We start from the raw sequence: 18,668 nt of genomic DNA on the forward strand, positions 1-18,668 counted from the left end.
GCCACATACAACATAAAAAAAAATCATCAATCACCAATAGCTACAGCTACTGGCCCTTTCACCAAAATTGACAAAAATGACCATGATTGACAGCTCATCATTATGTCTTAACCCTTTCACCACCATGGTTTGGTCCAAACACATCGTTATCAATGGTAAGTCCGGACCTCTATACAGGGAATTGGGGGTGAAAAGGTTAAGGCCCATGAGTTGAAAGTCTGTGAAATTTGTCCCACTTCAAGGTACCTCAAATTTCCTCAGATATTCATTGCAATCTGCAAATTGAACTATATACTAAACTATGCCTCAACAACATTTGGTTGTGGCAGAATACGCAAGAAATTGAACAGATTTTAGTTCATTTTAAATTTCCCTCTATTTTCAAAATCTTGCAAAGTTATGTGAAAAACAGAGATTTTTCGTCAAAGTGGAGTGAATCCCTTTCCCGTCCTTTCAGTGGGCTGCACCATGGTGTATTTGTAAAGATTCAAATGTGTATATGCGCTATTTACACTGTTTATCTTAGAGTTGTATAGCGGTGGCCATATTTGGGTGCGGCACCCATTTATTATTTGTCATACTGAAACCTCCCCATGCAGTCCCACTCAGTGGATAATTATACTCCAGTAAACATCTCTGAGTAAGAATATTTCTATGATCTAATTTTAATCTAAATATAAAATCATGAAAATAATGCCAAAAGTTGCGGCTCATGTGTCTTTAAGTACACATCAATAACATAAATAATTATTTATGTATTAACAAAAACAACAACTCTATGAAGCCTATTTTCCCTGTGATTTTTACTCATACAGCAACTATTGGACAATTTTCATGAGTCAATAGAACACAACAGTCGCTATAGAGTATATCGTATTCCACAGAAGACACTCAGAGTAGAGTTTGTGCAATTTTTTATTTAAAATCCTACTGACAGTACAAACCATCTCTAGTTCATTATATTGGATCTAAACTGTGTGAATTGATTGTTGCAGTACATAAATATGGCAAATAAAATACAAAGACAGGATAAAAGTCATATTTTGCATCTTTTCATTTGGAAAAGCATTCCTAATTATGTAGGATGTTTATTAATCAATGTGACAAACATTTACAACTAGTATTCTTGGAATGAGATATTAGGAAGAAACATAACCCTGTACTAGTCTTACTGTGTCCTCAGTTGTACATCATTGAGTTGCTCCTGTCCGTTTCTTTCCTCTAAACTACATGTACTTTAAAAATATTTATAAAGAAATAGTACACTTAAAGAGATTGTTCATGGCATTTAAAAGATTACATGCTTCTTTGCGATGGTTCCACGTAATCCATTCCGACATACTCAAAAATATCTTGTTCTGAAGAGACTGGAAGTGGCTCTCCAGGAATACCTATAAAAAATCACATGACAGCAGGGGTTGGATAGGTCTCATTTTTACCACAGCGGTTAACATTTTTTGAAAGGATGAATGAATTAGCTCTTGTCTAGCGGTCAGTCAGGTTTGACCTCCGTTGTGTGATTCCCATTTTCGATGACAGAGCTCTAAACACTGCTGTACACATCAAGCGATCACATGCACCTCAGCGAAAGATATTCTTGTCCAAAAAGTGAAACAATTCTAATTTAGTAGACCTAGAGCATGCATGCAGTTTTACTGAATATTGGAAATATTGTGCAGCCTTCAACACTAGTCTCTGTAATATGATCGACCATTTGTATTGTTTTTTGCAAGACAATGTCTTGCAAACCCTTTGGCCAGGCAGGATATCATATTCCTCCACAGCATGGAATATACTAGTCTATTCACACTCAGAGCTCAAATATAGTGCAGAAGTTGAAGCTATTCATTTTCTGGTATTGCCCTCTACCTTGGAAAATCTCTGAACTCTCTCATTCAATTTGGGAGTTTTCAAGAAATTTCTCTGAGTTAATACTATACTAAATATGTGAAAGAACAAAACTTCCTGATATAGTAGTATGTCAACACTGTAGTAGCTCTCTAGACAGTCGACAGTCCCTCGTGCCTTCTTTTGACCGGAGTCTCTTTATTAAGTGTGGTAGCAATCCAACGCAGGCGATCGAGCGCCGAAGGCGCGAGGCTGAGTGCCGAAGGCGCAAGGTCGAGTGCCGAAGGCACGAGGACTGTTATACCCGGTATGCGCCCTCACAGAACCGTATGAAAGAGGCGACTGTGACGTCACAACGAGTGACATGGGAAAGGGGTGGACTTTATAACTGCAGCACTATTCCTCGTACGCGCTTCCCAGACAACGATTGACAGCGATGTTGACATAAAAACACAGCGCGGCTGTGCACGGTAAAGGAAGGGCCCAGCTAGTGGGGATCATGGAATCAAAAAGTTGTTTTACTGACATAGAAACTTCTTGGGTTAGGTTTTCAGGCACAGTATCCCTGGATACATGTATATGACGGGCAAGAGCAATAAAACGCGACGATCGCGACAAGACGTAACAAACAACGGCAGTCTCCCTGTGCTCACAGCACTTTACTTTATCCGTATGGCTGAGCACAGCGACTGTGGGCTGAGACAGTCGACGGCCCGCGGCCCAACGACACTTAGATTAATCCAGGGATGGCCGAAGCCCAATTGTTTTGACTACGATGCTCAAAATCAGTTTTAAAAGTTTGAAAATTGATTCATTCTATTCAGTAAATTCGAATCTTTTACAATCACGGCAGCAGCGCAGAAACTGGAAACCTCAACTTATAGTCCACATGAATGTATGACCTGGAGGATGACCTTCCACTATCCAAATATGGTACTGTTGCCCAACCCATTACTATGATGTGATACCTAATGAATATGTAATAGCAAGGGGGATTGCATGAGGCGTAACAGTCGCTTGTACCAGCAAATACCGGAAACTACACAAATACGCGAGACCAAGCGATAAGCGACTGGTGAGAGTCTAGTAGCTCTCTGTAATTATTACTACGTGTACAAAGACATCCGGAGACTTACCAGTACTGCCAACAGGTCTGATGGAATACTCATTGAGTGTGAAACCGGCCTCGAGGGCCTTGCCTCTCATGTCTTTATTGAACAGATCACTGCCAGTGAAATACAGTGTACCCAAATAGTACTGGTCATGTGGCAAGATTCGAATGTCTATGCGACGGAACAGCGGTTCTGGGCTGTCTTCCTTCTTTGCTAATCGGCAGACTCCCTGAAATGGAGAGAAGATGTTAATCTTACTTTGACACTTCTGAAAACTTGATACCTTTAATAAATTTTACAACAGGATATAGAGGGAGCAACAGTTCTTTTGCCGGTTACATGATGCAGGGCAGGCTAGGGTATACAAAGTGTACGTTACTCAGAGAACTTTTTAGCCTAGGGTATATGCAGGATATGTTACCCATAGAACACTATGACAGGTTACAACCTGACCTATGTTTTCATCGTTGACGGATAAATATTACATGAGGTATTTTTCTGCATTGCAAAGTTGTGTCATTGTTGTATAACAATCCATCGTACAACACAAAATTGGTATGATTTCGTTGTTTTGAGTGTGAATATAGTGACAGTAATACATTCTGGGATAATTGGTAATGGTCTATACTTGAAGACTGGAGTTTTGAGAACTACTATTTATTATTGATTTCTCAGTTTTAAAAAACATGGATCGCGTAGTTATAGTCTTTATGCTCAATAATCATCTGAACTAATGATTCATAGTCTGAGAAGTACAGCAGAAACTAAATTTTAAGCTTTACATTATAACGATTTTGTTACTATTTATTAAAGCAGATAAGCTGTATCTTTTTGCACCTTTTGATATGATAGTATCAAAGCAAAAGCATCTAATGTAAAAATGCTAACTGAAGTGTGGCCATAGAATGTTTTTCAAACAATGGCAATAAACAAACAACTTGGATTTTAACAACTAAATAATTTTTGAGTTGCAACTAAAATATGGTTGCCTCATATACACCTTTGTTAAGTGCCTGAATTTAAATGACCACATCCATCATCAAGGATTGAAACAGTTAATAACATGAATTTAAAAGATCTCCCTGGAGATCGGATAATTTTTTTTTGTAAGCAAAATGCTCAAAGATTCAGCTGAAGGGGTTTTAAAGTGACAAGGCTGGTAAACTTGCAAATACAGGATTATCATGACTGATGTAAAGACAAAACACAAAGAAAGAGTCAAATGAAATCTTGTTGACAGAAAAAAATACTCATCTCCTAAAATACTTGCAATTCAATAATCTTTGAACCTAAACATATGTGGCCTGACTAGGACTACAGTACCGCAACTGGAAAAGTTCACCTGGGATTACTGTTTCAAAACCAACTGCAAATACTTACCATGAACTTGGTGTCACCGAATGATATTGTGTCTGTAACAAGTTTGCAATCTTCAAACTGTTTGACAACATCTTTTAGGAGTTGTGGCTGAAACATATCACACACAAAAAGATACATGGTAGCCTGCCTTACAACAACACAGCACATTTAACATCTCTGGTGAAATGCCCATGTTGCAAATCACAAAAATACAGTTGATGGTCTATAAAACAGTTGCATTCATTTCTTTTTTCGTTTAGCGCGCGTGATTATGAAATATGGCAAAAGAAAAATGCAATGTGGGCGTGTCCCCCGAGCCTCTCCAGTCGACTTTTTTCGGCTTTCCGAAGTTTGCCCGACGTCGTATCTCATAACGGGAAGTGAAGTATTTCACACCTCCTAAGCTCCCCACGGGGGGTAACTTCTAGGGTTTCCGCTTACATGATCAGGACAGTGTCCTCCTTCACTTTGGATAGACGTTGTTCTTTTGGTGGCTGTGACAGCGGCAAGAACATGAACGGCTCAACTGTAAACTTTTTCAAGTTCCCGTCAAGTGTGGAGTGTTTGAACCATAATGTGCTTGTCTCGGCTGGTTCGTACGATCGGCCACGGTCCCTCGGCTGAGCCTGCCTCGCTACTCGCTACACAGAAGGTTGGGACCGCAATGCAAGTCAACTGCATGAACACCAACACTGAACGTTGTGACTGCCATTAAAATTCACTAGTCTACAACACGGAACGTCGTGACCGCAATGCAAATCGACAGTAAAAAACGTAAATGGGACCGTGATTAAAATGCACTACAACTACGACACGGAAGGTTGGAACCACGATGCAAATCAGCTGCATGAACAGCAACACTGAACGTTGAGACTACCATTAAAAACGAACAACAACACTGAACGTAGAGATCATGATACAAATCATGGAGGTAGAGTCCTCCATGATACAAATCGACAGCAACACGGAACGCGTCGTTGGGACGGCAATTACTGAGGCTAAATTGAAGAACAACGGGGAATACCGGACCACGAGGAACGCGATGCAACTCGACCACAACATGGAATGTTTAAGACCGTGATTAAAATGCACAACACAGAACATCTAGACCGCAATCAGTGTAAATCAACTATAACACCGAACCTTGTTGCCTCGATTAAAATGCGTATGTCTGCTATGTATAGCAAAAGTTTCAATTCTCGCGAGCGAGCGTTCCTATGCCCGCTGTACACTGGACAAAATGACGTCAAATTTATCACAATGGCTCGATTGCGTGTGTGTAAGTTTCAATCCTCGCGAGAGCCATTTATGCATGCTGTACACTAGACTAGATGACGTCAAATCTCTCGCGAGACTTGGCTCGATTGCAAATACGTACGACGCGACGGAAAGAACGCAATAATACGGAAGTAGACACAGTTTTTGCGAATCGCCGAGAGAGAAGCGCAGATTAAACAACAGACTAAAAAAACCAAGTCTTTTCTTTATTTTACCATATTTTTTAAACAAAAATCAGTTTCGCCATTGTGGCGAATTAGGATCGATTTTTTTTCGCCACTTCGGATTTCGATTCGCATTGGCGAACGTGGCGAATGGGCAGCGCGAAGCCTGTTTTGTTAGCGGATACCGGGCAGAGATAAGGCGGCGTTGGACCGCTATTCGATGTAAATGAACACACCTGTGACGTCACAGACGGCCAACCTTGACTCCCGCTGAGGGCGTGACCTGAGTGTCGCAAAATGACCCCATGAAAGCCGCGCATAGAAATATCAAAAAAATTAACACTTGCGCGTACTTTTAGGTTTCAATTTTTGCGAGTGTAATAGTATTGACCTCCTGGAAGATATTCTATCACACGACCGGGGACCATTTCACCACACATTTAACATCCCTACTTGGTAACCTCAAAGCTAACATCATCGCTGCTTTTGCATAGCTGTAAATATCAGCGGGTGGTGAATACATGTACCTGTAGTTCACACTGCATGGTACTTCAATCATGGCATTCTATGTCACAAATATTCCGCACTTTATTCAACTTTCCCTAATCCTTGTATTGCACAGCTTTGTTTTCAACAGCAATGCCACTGGACCAGTTAATACGAAGACATGAAGTCCATTGGTCTACAATGTATGCTGATTTTGTTCTCCAATCCTGTGAACAAGAACCTATCAGATTCGTAAAATACAAAGTTACAAATGACTTCTGATCTGTCACTGATTACTTTGCTGTGATTTTAGATATCCAAGATGATATTTGAATAGGTAACTCACCTTTTTCCCACTTTCTGATGTAAAGGACGGATGTGTGAGAAGAATATCAATATCACCACTTGATGCTTTGCCTCGTCTGTAGCTTCCACAGATGGTTGCCAGATATTCACTGTCAAGGTTGTTCACCTCTTTCTGAATGACTGCATTCAGTTCATCCATTTCTGATCTCGGGATTCTCTGCTCAAAGTCGTCAAAATGTCTGAAAATGAGCAAAGCCATAACATTCTGTTCTGATCACAATGACAATTTGATATGAAGGACTGGTACATTTCTTTCACTCTGACAACCAACTTACTCAAACACGAATTACACAAATATTACTGTATTTATTTATGAAGATGCCCTGGCTCTTCAGCCCCAAAATGTTACTTACAACGTACATGTAAGTGGGCATTCCAGGGAATACCCCCTCCCCTTGATGTTTATGCTAATCAGGGGGTATACATTGACCTTTGTTGCATCCATGACATTCCAAAAAGATACCAAACAAGTGAAAAATTGTTTATCAAAAAGTGCATTTAATCAATGAGGCAGAAAAAGTCATTCCAGTATATAGGATAAGTTTTAACTCCTACAATGAGAAGAGATATTATCAAGAAATATTCATGAGTAACTACATGTATCAAGTTTTATTTCTATTGAAGGCATAGTGTTGTGAATACACTTTATTATGATTAGTTGTACGATTTATACAGGAAACAACTATATACCACAATTTGATAAGTACACCTTTATTAAAAAGGTGATCTTCAAAATTCCCAGACACAAAAAATGACATTTGCTTCAAGCTCCTACGAATAATTGGCACTCATGTAAAACATTTGCATTCTGATAATTTTGGCTCCTTTTCTGGAAAATAACAAAATATAATCTTCATGGACATGAAGGATGTCAAAGTAATTGAAAATATTCATATTTGACACATTTCCCTGACAGATTTCTCTGACACAGTTCCAGATAAACAGACCAACATTCTGGGAAATGAAACTCTAGCATTCGGCACTTTGTAACATATTGTTCTCACCTCCTGACTCTATATCATGTTCATGAGAATAATAGAAGCTCACACCCTCAAAGACCTGGGATCAGATGTCTCACACTCGTTGGGGATATTTTGTCTCACACAAGCCTCCGGCTAGTGAGATTCTTTTTCTTAACCCTTTCACCCCAGTTCCCTGTATACAGGTCCAACTTTACCATAGAAAACAATGGATTTGGGACAAACCATGGTGGTGAAAGGGTTAAATAAGCTCAAAATGTGTTAAATTCACACTGGAAACACTGAATAATTATTTCAACTGTGTCAGTTGCTATCCGACTTTGTGGCCCTACATGTATATCATGCCACGTCACTAAATATAGTACCAAATTTATCTCAGGTCACCAGTGTGCGAAATTAAGAGAAAATAGCTTCAGGTCATAAGGACCTGCTCCAAGCCAAAGCTTCAGGTCCTTACAGAAAACTGCCGGTCCTCAGTAAATGCAGTTGTTAACGACCTGTATTACCATTACAGTCAACACTCTCTCCACCAATACTATGCTTTTGAATGTTTTAATCTTTAATTTTCCATGTCCTTTTATTAATAGAGTCAGCAAGTATTCACTCTAAAGGACTATTGTTCACATAGATTGCAGAATAGTGTAAGTGAATGATCATGAATCATTCAACTACATGATCTGGAATCTGAAAAAAGATCACAGCCCTTATCTTCCGGTCCTCACTGTCATGCGCATGGATTTATCACTTGTACACTACACTAGGGCATGTGATATTGTGATTTGGAAATGTTTGGAGAGCTGAAAATCTTTTCTGAAATTAGCCAACATGAGTGGTAGAAGAGTGAGTGAATAGCTTAATTTACCCTGAAAACAGTCATGAGTAAGGAGAGTGTATGAATAAATTTTAATTTTTTTATGTAAACATTGATCACTACATCCTTTTATTATAATGTAAAACAGAAGGGAAAAAATAACTGGTTTGTATTTTGATATGGCGTATGGATTATTTAAGTTCAACATTTTTCAAAAAAAATATGCTTAAATGTGGCCTCTGTTGCATTCATGAAGAAACAGATGAAGTTATACTTTTTATCAAAAGGACAAGTATCGTAACTTTTTCTAGATTGTTTTTTCATCATACAAGTCTTTTCATTAAAATAGTATACGGTATACATATTAGATAAATTGACATTAAGACAAAAATCTACTACGAGAACAGTGCTGTCGACTAAACATATTTGGTTTTGAACATGGAGGTATCTTTTAGCTCCATGGTTTTGAACTACATGTACGCCCGATATAAGGACTAGATGTTACACGACAGCGCAATTGTGCTACCTGCAGTCGACATGCAAGTTTACGTTTCGCTGCGTTTGTTTGTGGACCGCTAGAACATTTTGCTTGCTCGTTGGTCTTCAACCCAAAGTTCACAAGGCCGACTGTTGTACATTTTATAAAACAAAGCGGCCTTGTCGTAACACTTTTGTCGAGTTGCACGATCCGTCTTGTATACTCACTCTCAGAGGCCGAGAGTAGGGCTTCAAATTGTTTCGATGTATACCGTTTTACGACTGGCGTGCAAAACTCACCGTCATCCTGGGCTGTATAGGCCTAAATGTCGCAAAAATTGCGTCTTTTAAGATTTTACGGTATCATTAACCGATCGTGTCGCGATGTTTTTTCAGCAGTATCGAGTGTCTGTCAAACTTTTCAGAGTCATTTTAATAACTTTAAGCTTTCAAAGGGCGACCCAGCAATCGCTCAGGCAAAACTTTTCGATCAGAAATTATGCATTCATTTCCGCGAGTGACATGTGCCGTTCATGTTGTCTGCAAATTCTATACGCTCGATCTCGATAGCAAAATGAGAGCGGCGTTTGTCATGTGTATTTTTCCAATGAAATCTTGCTGCAGCAGCATATTAAACTCCTCTATGAACCGTTTATGTTTTGAACGCTTCTATTGAAAATCAAAGTAAAGAAAACTGAGTCAGTTTGATAAAATGAAGGGCTGTATTATGAATTCCGAAAAGTTGAAGTGTGGAACTGGTGAAGTGATACTGGGTGTTGTCGTCTTATAACACCGATATGCTAACATTACCAGGGGTACACTCACTAGACGAGTATTATAATATTATATCGTATTGTTGCAATCAAATCCAATCAATCCATTCCATTGCTAGAATCTGCATGCACGGACGTAATTCATACTGATCTGAATATAATTAGGGGCCGTCGATAATAAAAGCTGACGCACAAGAAACGTAATTCCTTCGTTTTACTTGAACCCCCCCCCCTCAAAACGAAAGTTCTTATGCGAAATCAATTTCGTACTATGATGCCGTTTCTGACAAGCCCACACGCACCTTTCCGATCCGCACGCCCATGAAAAAATACCGGAAGGGCACATTAATTAATAAACCTCCACTTTACGCGTTTCACTTTTTAGACAGAACATTTTAATGTATTGAGGATGTAGGAAATATTTCACATATATGTTTCACGTTGAAAAAGCATACAAGTTTTTATTTCACATTCATGTCTTTTCATTGTCTTTTCTGTCTCCGTATTTTGTGGTCATTCTGTTCTCGATGAACTCGAAGGTACTTTTGCGTTCTCGCTGCAAAGTCGCACTTCGAAAACAATAGAAAATCCTTATGCGATTTTGACGCACACAAAACGAAATGAGCTTTTACCCCCTCCCCCCCCCAAACGAAAGAATTACGTTTGTCGTGCGTCAGCTTTTATTATCGACAGCCCCTTAGATGCACTGTGCTTTGCGCGCCGATCGCAGGGATTAGACTATTAGTAAATGTAAAATGTCGCAAAATAAAAAATTACTATGTTGCGACATTGTCAACCCCCCTCCCTGTCTGGCGTACCGTAGCAAATTCCCTACTACCAGGACACGAAGTGCGATCAACCCTGTTGCCCCGCACTCTCTCGGTGGAAGACATAAATAGGTGCATAGCATTCAAGTCTGAATTACATGATTAAAAGTCAGTCATCATCTGCATCTGTTACAGATCTTGACGGAGAAATTTTAATTATTTATTCCAAATTCCAGTCGGTCATAAGGACCGATATGTTGCTGAAAACTTTCGGCCCGAAGAGAAATCTGTCGGTCTCGGACCGTCGGACCGACGTTAATTTCGCACACTGCAGGTCACACGCTATGCTCACAGGCGGAATATATAGGCGATTTTGCAATGTTCTCCTACTTCCTTCAAGTAATTCATCGTTATTTGGAAATTTTGACCATCTTTTGTGAGTCCCTCACCAATGAAGTACAACATCATCCAAAATCATGTAACACCGTTTTCTGCTACTGCATTATGACCTGCTTACTTTGTAGTTCCGGTCGATGTGCTACTGATCATGCTATTGGATAATACTTTGCATGCGGAGTGAAAGGCTATTTATTATCCAATCATAACTCGTGTAATATATATCGCTTTCGTATATGCGCATTTACACACTGTGTGGGATGATTTCTGAGAGGGTGAGAATGATTTATCCCACACCCTCGATCCCATACTCCCAGTGGCAAGGAATGTGAGAAAATTATTTCAAAGTCAGGCTCACTTTTTTGCTCGCAGTTCTATACTTTTTAATCTTCTATTAAAATTGGACTAGAAACTCACTTCGCATAACAGGATGTGCCTACAGCTTTTCAAGACTAATAGTGCTGCGCTACACAAAGCCGTTCATGTGACGTACATGTAATGTTACTCTCTGTGGGAGTAATACCAGCTCTAGGCAACGTCACAGTTATATAGTGATTCCAAGGGCAGGGACGGCTTTGATCACAAGAAATGACATAAAGGACATCATCAGAGATTTCACAGCATGCATGTCCGTTGAAGATTATACACCGGTAGTTTACTTTCAGCATTTTGCCAGAGCTACTGTAATTACAGAAATGAAATGATGACTAACATCAGGAAATACACAGTATGTCCTCGTCACTGTTTTCAAAGTCACTTTTATTTCAATTTTTTTCTTTAAAATCTTTACTCCTGCTGATACATTTCATTCCACTGTCTGAGAAAGTCATTTGTATGGAGTTTACATCAGTCCTATTTTACTTCCTTTCCTAAAAAAACTCAAATTACTTGGATTAAACTGATAAAACATACTTATTTTTTTTCAGTGAAAACAAACTAAATGCATAGAGTTAAAAATGACTATCATTCTTATTTTGTATATCATGGGGAATCTTTAAACAATTAATATATTCAAAAAGACCTCTTAAAAGGTAAGAACTTACTTGACACCAATCTTTTGATGGTGGTTGAGTTTGTCTGTGTGATTCTTCAATTCTGGTTGGGTAGAAAAGAAAAATGGAAAGATAAATATACATCCCGCTCCCCTAATTATCTTTTCTACATGTAGAGATAATCTTTTTACCAAAAACTGGAATGCAGTCATAAGTTTTAGCAGAAAACCCTACCATGTCATGTCTTTGAAATTGTAACCTGATAGGGAAGGAGTAACGGACACCGACATGTTGCCTGAATGTCACCGTATGAGGTACTGTAATATGTATGCATGCTCATGTTCAGAAGGCTTCTGTGCAATGCTGTATTCTGCCAATGCTGGCAGTATTCAAGAGGCATACCGGTAGTTTTCACTCCAGTTATTTAAGGTAGAATGCACCTCTGGGACAGATATTTGGTCTCTAAAACTTTTTCCACTTGTGGGGGCTTATTTTGAAGCTTATGGAGTAAATATTGAGTAATTTTTTTCTCCAGTATCAAAATTTGCATTTATTCTTGATTTTGAAAGAGTATAATTGAAATTTTGCTTGAGAAAAGTTCAAGCAAAAGTTAAAGCCCCAACAGCTGCGAATTTTATGCATTATTTTCATGATTTTATTTTCTAACCAAAGTTGGTTCCTTTAAATGTGCTAACTGAAGGACATGTATAGAAGTATCACTGCTCCCTGATTTGAACCATGCCTACGCGTTTTAACAGGTTAAATAATAAACGGGTGCCGCACTCATAAAATGGTGCCCCTACAGAAAAATACAAAAATGCAGTATTTCCTGCACATACACTTTGTGATCATAAAAGAAACAAGCATGATGCCAGTTACTTGAACACGTAACACACATTGGCCAACATTTTGTTGTTATAATTTTTATTTTCTCTGTCGCATGATTAGTTTTTAAAAATTGCGGGAAATCTAAATGATGTCAAAACGTTTGGATTTACATGCCACTTTTGACATTTACGTGTATGACAGTGTTATACACTTTTTCAGTCTTCAATGGGTCTTATTCAACGAAAACTCTTGGAAAACTGGATATTATGAGATGGGTTTATCACAAAGTCGCAGCTATTGGGGCTTTATAGTCTTTCATTTTCAAGGCACAAACTACTTAATTCATATTCTTGTATTGTCATATGTTCTTAAAACGCAACAGTGATTAATCTCCATTCTTTTGATGTGTATCCGGGGGAATTTATACACATCAGTGAAAAAATGGTTCACCAGGTATTGTTGAAGTTCTTATTGTTTCTTGAGATACGCTGTGGTGCATCATCTAACATGAATAAAATTGTGACTTGAAGCCCTATTAGCTGCATCTTTTTTCATTTTTATTCCATAAGATGGTTTGAAATCAATATCACCTTATGTGAAAATGCTTACTGACGAGGAGACACGGAACACTTTTCCAACTTTGCACAACTTGAATCTTAACAACTCAAGAATTTTCAATTTAAAACTCAAGCATGGCTGCTGCAAATGCATGAATCTGGATTTAATCAACCGAACCGATCACTAAGGATTGAAAGAGTGACATTTTAAAAGACAATATGGCTTAATATAAATATATAACGTGGAATGCACAACATCTCACTGAAGATTGGATGTTGTTGTTTTGGTAAGTAAAATCAAAATGATACAACTAAACAAGGCTTTGAGATCACAATGTTTGCTTTGACAGCAGCTCAAATCTGTGTCCAGAGACAAAGGATTGTCTTGTGTTTAGGCTTCCAAAATTTCTCAAGTTTTTGAAGACATTTGGAGTTGCCGAATTTTCTGCAAAACTTGCCACACTCGTTCACATTGCTTCATGTCCGTGTGTACTAATGCTAGCACAGTGACTGGCAAACATGCGCAGCAAGTGGCAAGCATGCTAAGTGACTGGCAAGCATACACAGTGACAGGCAGGCATGCATCTACTGTATTTGGATTGCATGATATTGTATTTGTAGACAATTTCCCTTCTAAAGATCTATTTTGTAGTGGACATGATCTGAGGGAATTTCACTTCATAATAAACTATTACCATTGCTTGGTACCCATAATTTGAATCCTTTTGAATAGTGTATTCTATTATCTTGATGGGCTCTCATGGAAACTGATGTTTTGGAAAGAGAGATCAATGCTATATTAAGTTTATTCTTAAATGTTGGTAAATTTAGAACACAAAAAATATTTTGACCAATTTTTGGAATAACAGCTTACTAAACATTGAGTTTCTTGATTCTCCAGCCCCCAGCTCCAGCCTTTGGAAAATTAGGCAAAGTCATTCTCATGTTATATGGATATCGATGAATTTTTACCTTCAATGGTTTTGATGCCATCTTCAACAACCAGCTTCCTTGCAGCTGCTGGGCTGTAAAAAAGTATCACAGGTTGATTTTATTCTTGTTTACAAAAATATGCCATCAAAACATTTATTTACTCCATGAGCTTCAAAATGAGCCCCCACAAGTGGTAGAATGAAAAAATATTCTCAAGTTTAAGAGTCCATATGTCTGTCCCCGAGGCGCATTCTACCTTAGAAAACATAACAAGACTGCTAAGCCACTCTATTCCAGACCTAGTAAACTGTTAGCACCTACCCGATGCCAGTCACTCTGGTCAAATTGTTGATAGCTACACTTGTGTCGTCTGCTTTGATTTTTTCAAGTTTCTGTAATTTTCCCGTTGCGATGAATTCATCTATTTTCTTGGCAATTTTGTCACCAATGCCGTCCTATCGTGGAAAGGAAAAAAAAACAAAAATATTTTTGTAACAATTATTGGCATCCATAACAGTATCCCTATGAAAACTATCACCTTTGGTGATTCTGAGGTGCGAAATCCAATTCCATGGACATTGCTGCACTTTACAAGGTCAACACCATTATTGTGTAAAGCTTCCATCATCATATACAGGTGATATTGATACACTCTAGGGAACATTTGGAGCTTTCCTTTGAATGTCAAGTGGCAGAGATATTGTAGTGGATAAAAGGGAACCAAAACTAAAAATGGTCAATGTGTGTACCATTGCTTTGGTTGGGCATATATGTCAAAAAATGTTAAATTTGTACAAATATGAGACGATGCACACTGTACATGTAAAGCAGGTTATTGGCCGATAAATACCATAGCTTTCAGCAATAAGTGTATAATTCACTGATGATTATGGCATGTTACATGCAACATGCAGACTTCAGACGGCTGCATGCCATGTTTCAGCCTGTAGAACAAAATCACTGAACATAAAATCAAAACAAGTGAAACACTGACTTCCGTAAAATAAAAGTGAATTTGTTATAACCTTATTTTGAGTTATTAACAATTTTTCCTTCATTGGTCAACGGGGTAAAATGCCTTCAGACTATTTTATAAATATTACCAGTTTTCTTGCTTCTTTTCCACTTGTAATCCTCGTTGGATGTTTTGACAGGACACTGGCAGCTTTCCTGTAGGCATTGTATTTGTGCATAGCTCGGGATACATTCTTCTCATAGTTGGCCAGTTCTGTTCAGAAGTAAAAGAACTGGAGCATTAGAAAACAGGTAAACAACACAACAGACTGGGATACATACATGTACAATGTAAGCTCTAGGTGAAACATGGACTGTATGGTATTATACAAAATCCATTTTTCACTCGAACAGAGAAGAAACAGAATGTCTTGAACTTGTGGGTTTTCATCATGGTATTTATCCTTGTTCACTAGAAAATTAAAGTGTTAGATTGACTGGGTTTGCAGGTTTTATGATTGACTTTTGATAGTATTTCTGTTCACAAGGAAATGACAGACCACGTAGGGCTGAGATTCCAGGGTTTGCACTTTGTCGATGACTTAAATATTCACTTGAAGGCTCACAAGAAAATTAGAAATTAAAATGGGTAGAGTTTGTAGGTCTTCACTCGAATCATTTATTTCAGCAAATCATTTCCCAGATACATCTAAAAACATTCCCATGTGTTTGTAACATTGAGTGACACAGCCATAAAATGCTTGCAAGGGAAAAAATATGTACATGAACATCAGAATCTGTCTGAATCCGAGCAAAGTTGTTCATTGACTTCAGAAAACAGTTTTTGGGATCGATAACTTATGAAGGGAAGAAATGATAAATTGCTGGCCCAGGTATGGGAACAGATCCTCTTTCATGAGAGAAGAACAATTGACTGATTTCATCCATCTGATATGAAATTTTAGAACTGAAGTTTAAAAATTTTCTTTGTGAAGAACTTTGTGTGTATACAGTGTATTTTGTTCAATATCTTGTGCACACTGTTAGGGTAAGAGAATTTGGTCATTGTAATAGTTGGCGTGTTGGCTATAGAAATGGTTTAAAGTTTGACTTTTCTTTGCACAAGCAAGTTTAATCATTTGCTTCAGAAAAGGCACCTTCTTTTAACAGTTTATACACTATAATGAAAATATATTGTAGTAAATTTCCAAGATACATATATATATACAGTACAGTTTTTGTTTCTGCAGAAACTAGCTATATCATTTTGCAGAAATCATAAAAATATACACATTTTGTCAACTATTTTTTATGTACCTCTGAATACTGAATTTGATTTCTTTAAAATTTGTTTTCAGTAGCGAAAATTTGTTTCCAGGCGACCTTGCCCTAGACCTTGCCATACATAATAGAAATCGTAAACCTACAAACAGGCTTAAAATACACATAATTCATATGTACATATCCATATGTTGATCATACGAAAATCAAATGATATATATATATATATATATATATATATATATATATGGGTCAATATGGGGATGTCATTATGAGACAGGGAAATCATGTATACAATCTCTACACAGGCGTTTGTAGACTGAGTGGTCTGCTTGATCAATCGATCACCTGCTCAGTGCTATGCCCTCTGACGCAACTAACTGATTTTATTTGCTTTTTTTTTGACAGCATAGCACTGAGCTGGCGATCGATTGATCGACCAGACTACTAGGCCAACGAACGCCTGTGGTAATGTACGGTCTTGTGCAGTTACTCTACTGTGACTGTTGTGTTGTGTGGTAGAGCCACAGGCGTGCTGTTTACTGGGTAGTTTGTATAAGTGTAGTTTATGCTACATTCCGACGTTCTCTTCCGTAGCTTCAAGGCTACGGAAGAGAATGTCGGAACGTAGCATAATAAACTATACTTATACAAACTACCTAGCTGCAAAATTGTAGCTTTACGGTGAGGCGGTCGGTGAGTTTTGGTTTTTGCGACCTCGCTCACCAGTAGAGCTACAATGCCGAAGGCCCTGAAGCATACAAAATAAGCACACTGCACATGGCACGGCATTTTGATGTAAAATCCCATATATTCACTGCATTTGGTCATACTGATTTATCACTACTGAAGATTAAACACTATACTACACTAACCTTGTCATGTATGGAGTTTGGTATTTGTTCAAATACGTCGATCGCGTTCCAAAAACATTTCTTGGAGCCGTCATTACCAACTTCCGGTAATGGCGGCTCCCAGAAACACGCTCAATGTTTATGGAAAGCGATCGACGTGTCTGTGCTATACCAAACCCCATAAACGACAAGGTTAGTGTAGTATAGTGTTTAGTCTCCAGTAGTGATAAATCGGTACGACCAAATGCAGCAAATGTGTGGGATTTTACATGAAAATGCCGCGCCATGTGTGGCGCGCTTATTTTGTATGCTACATCCACAGGCGTGCTGTTTTCTGGGTAGTTTCTATAAGTGTAGTTTATTCTACGTTTCGACGTTCTCTTCCGTAGCCTAATCACTAGGTAACTCAATGAAGGATTTGTGTTTATTTTTCGACTAGAACGTGCAGTTTTCTTGGCAGGCCGGATAATTCTGTTTCTTACCTTGGTGATTAGGCTACGGAAGAGAACGTCGAAACGTAGAATAAACTACACTTATAGAAACTACCCAGAAAACAGCACGCTGTGGCTACATCATGGCCTTCGGCATTGTAGCTCTAATGGTGAGCGAGGTCGCAAAAACCAAAACTCACCGACCGCCTCACCGTAGAGCTACAATTTTGCAGCTAACAAACTACCCAGTCTTAGTACGCCTGTGGGTAGAGCATGGACGTGGACGCCAGCGGACGTAGTCCCATGGGCAGCGTAATCGTAACAGCACCCTTGATGAGACGAGTGCATGAACTGGAACTTACAATGATTTTCGCCAAACGTTATGTTGTCTTTGTCTTCTCTACTAAAACCAATGTCTTTTTGAAACGTAAAGTGACATAAATCTAGTATTGTTAACATTATGTAGAACGGCAGCAGAGCTAGCAACAAACCTGAGAGAAAGTCACAGAAGTCGGCGTTCGGATTGCCTGAATCTGGGGCCTTTCGTTTACTCATGGCGTCTCCTTCAAATTCTGTTTTGCGTGAACTGGCAAGATTACGAAAGTTCCTTGATTTATATAGGGATCGTACGACACGCGACAACATGCACAAAACTACAACAGCGAAACGAGTGATTCACTTTGTTGACGTCCGACGATAAGGCACTTCGATTTAATACTATTGATTTTAAAGAATGACTCTTCCACCACATTTTCAAGCTTTAAGATTTCTAAATTTCCATTTATCTTTGGAAGATTATTTTGAAATATCACTGCTGTTAAAATTACTTTACAGAAAGACAATTAACGATAAAAATAAGCATTCAAGGCAACTTGACTTTTTTAGTTCACCGTAGCCTGTTTAAAAAGAATGCCATCAGCATGACCTACAAATGACCTTTGTTTCGCATAAATGTCGTTTTGTTTGACTCAAATGATAATATATTCTTTACCTGCAAACTGATATAATTCTTCATTTTTAA

At 38.4% G+C, this 18,668-nt stretch overlaps 1 protein-coding gene across 1 annotated transcript; it reads right to left on the bottom strand.

The window, feature by feature from the left end:
• Positions 1–897: 897 nt before the first annotated feature.
• Positions 898–18,347, bottom strand: LOC139123056 (DNA polymerase beta-like). Its single transcript, XM_070689024.1, has 9 exons — positions 18,139–18,347; positions 15,231–15,355; positions 14,449–14,582; positions 14,167–14,219; positions 11,861–11,912; positions 6,594–6,792; positions 4,341–4,427; positions 2,985–3,189; positions 898–1,391 (listed from the first exon to the last, which is right to left on the bottom strand). Exons 1-9 carry the CDS (start codon positions 18,290–18,292, stop codon positions 1,297–1,299), a joined length of 1,104 nt encoding a protein of 367 aa, XP_070545125.1. The 5' UTR covers positions 18,293–18,347; the 3' UTR covers positions 898–1,296.
• Positions 18,348–18,668: the final 321 nt, after the last annotated feature.

This window comes from Ptychodera flava, chromosome 22, assembly GCF_041260155.1.
Source record: "Ptychodera flava strain L36383 chromosome 22, AS_Pfla_20210202, whole genome shotgun sequence".
NCBI lineage: Eukaryota > Metazoa > Hemichordata > Enteropneusta > Ptychoderidae > Ptychodera > Ptychodera flava.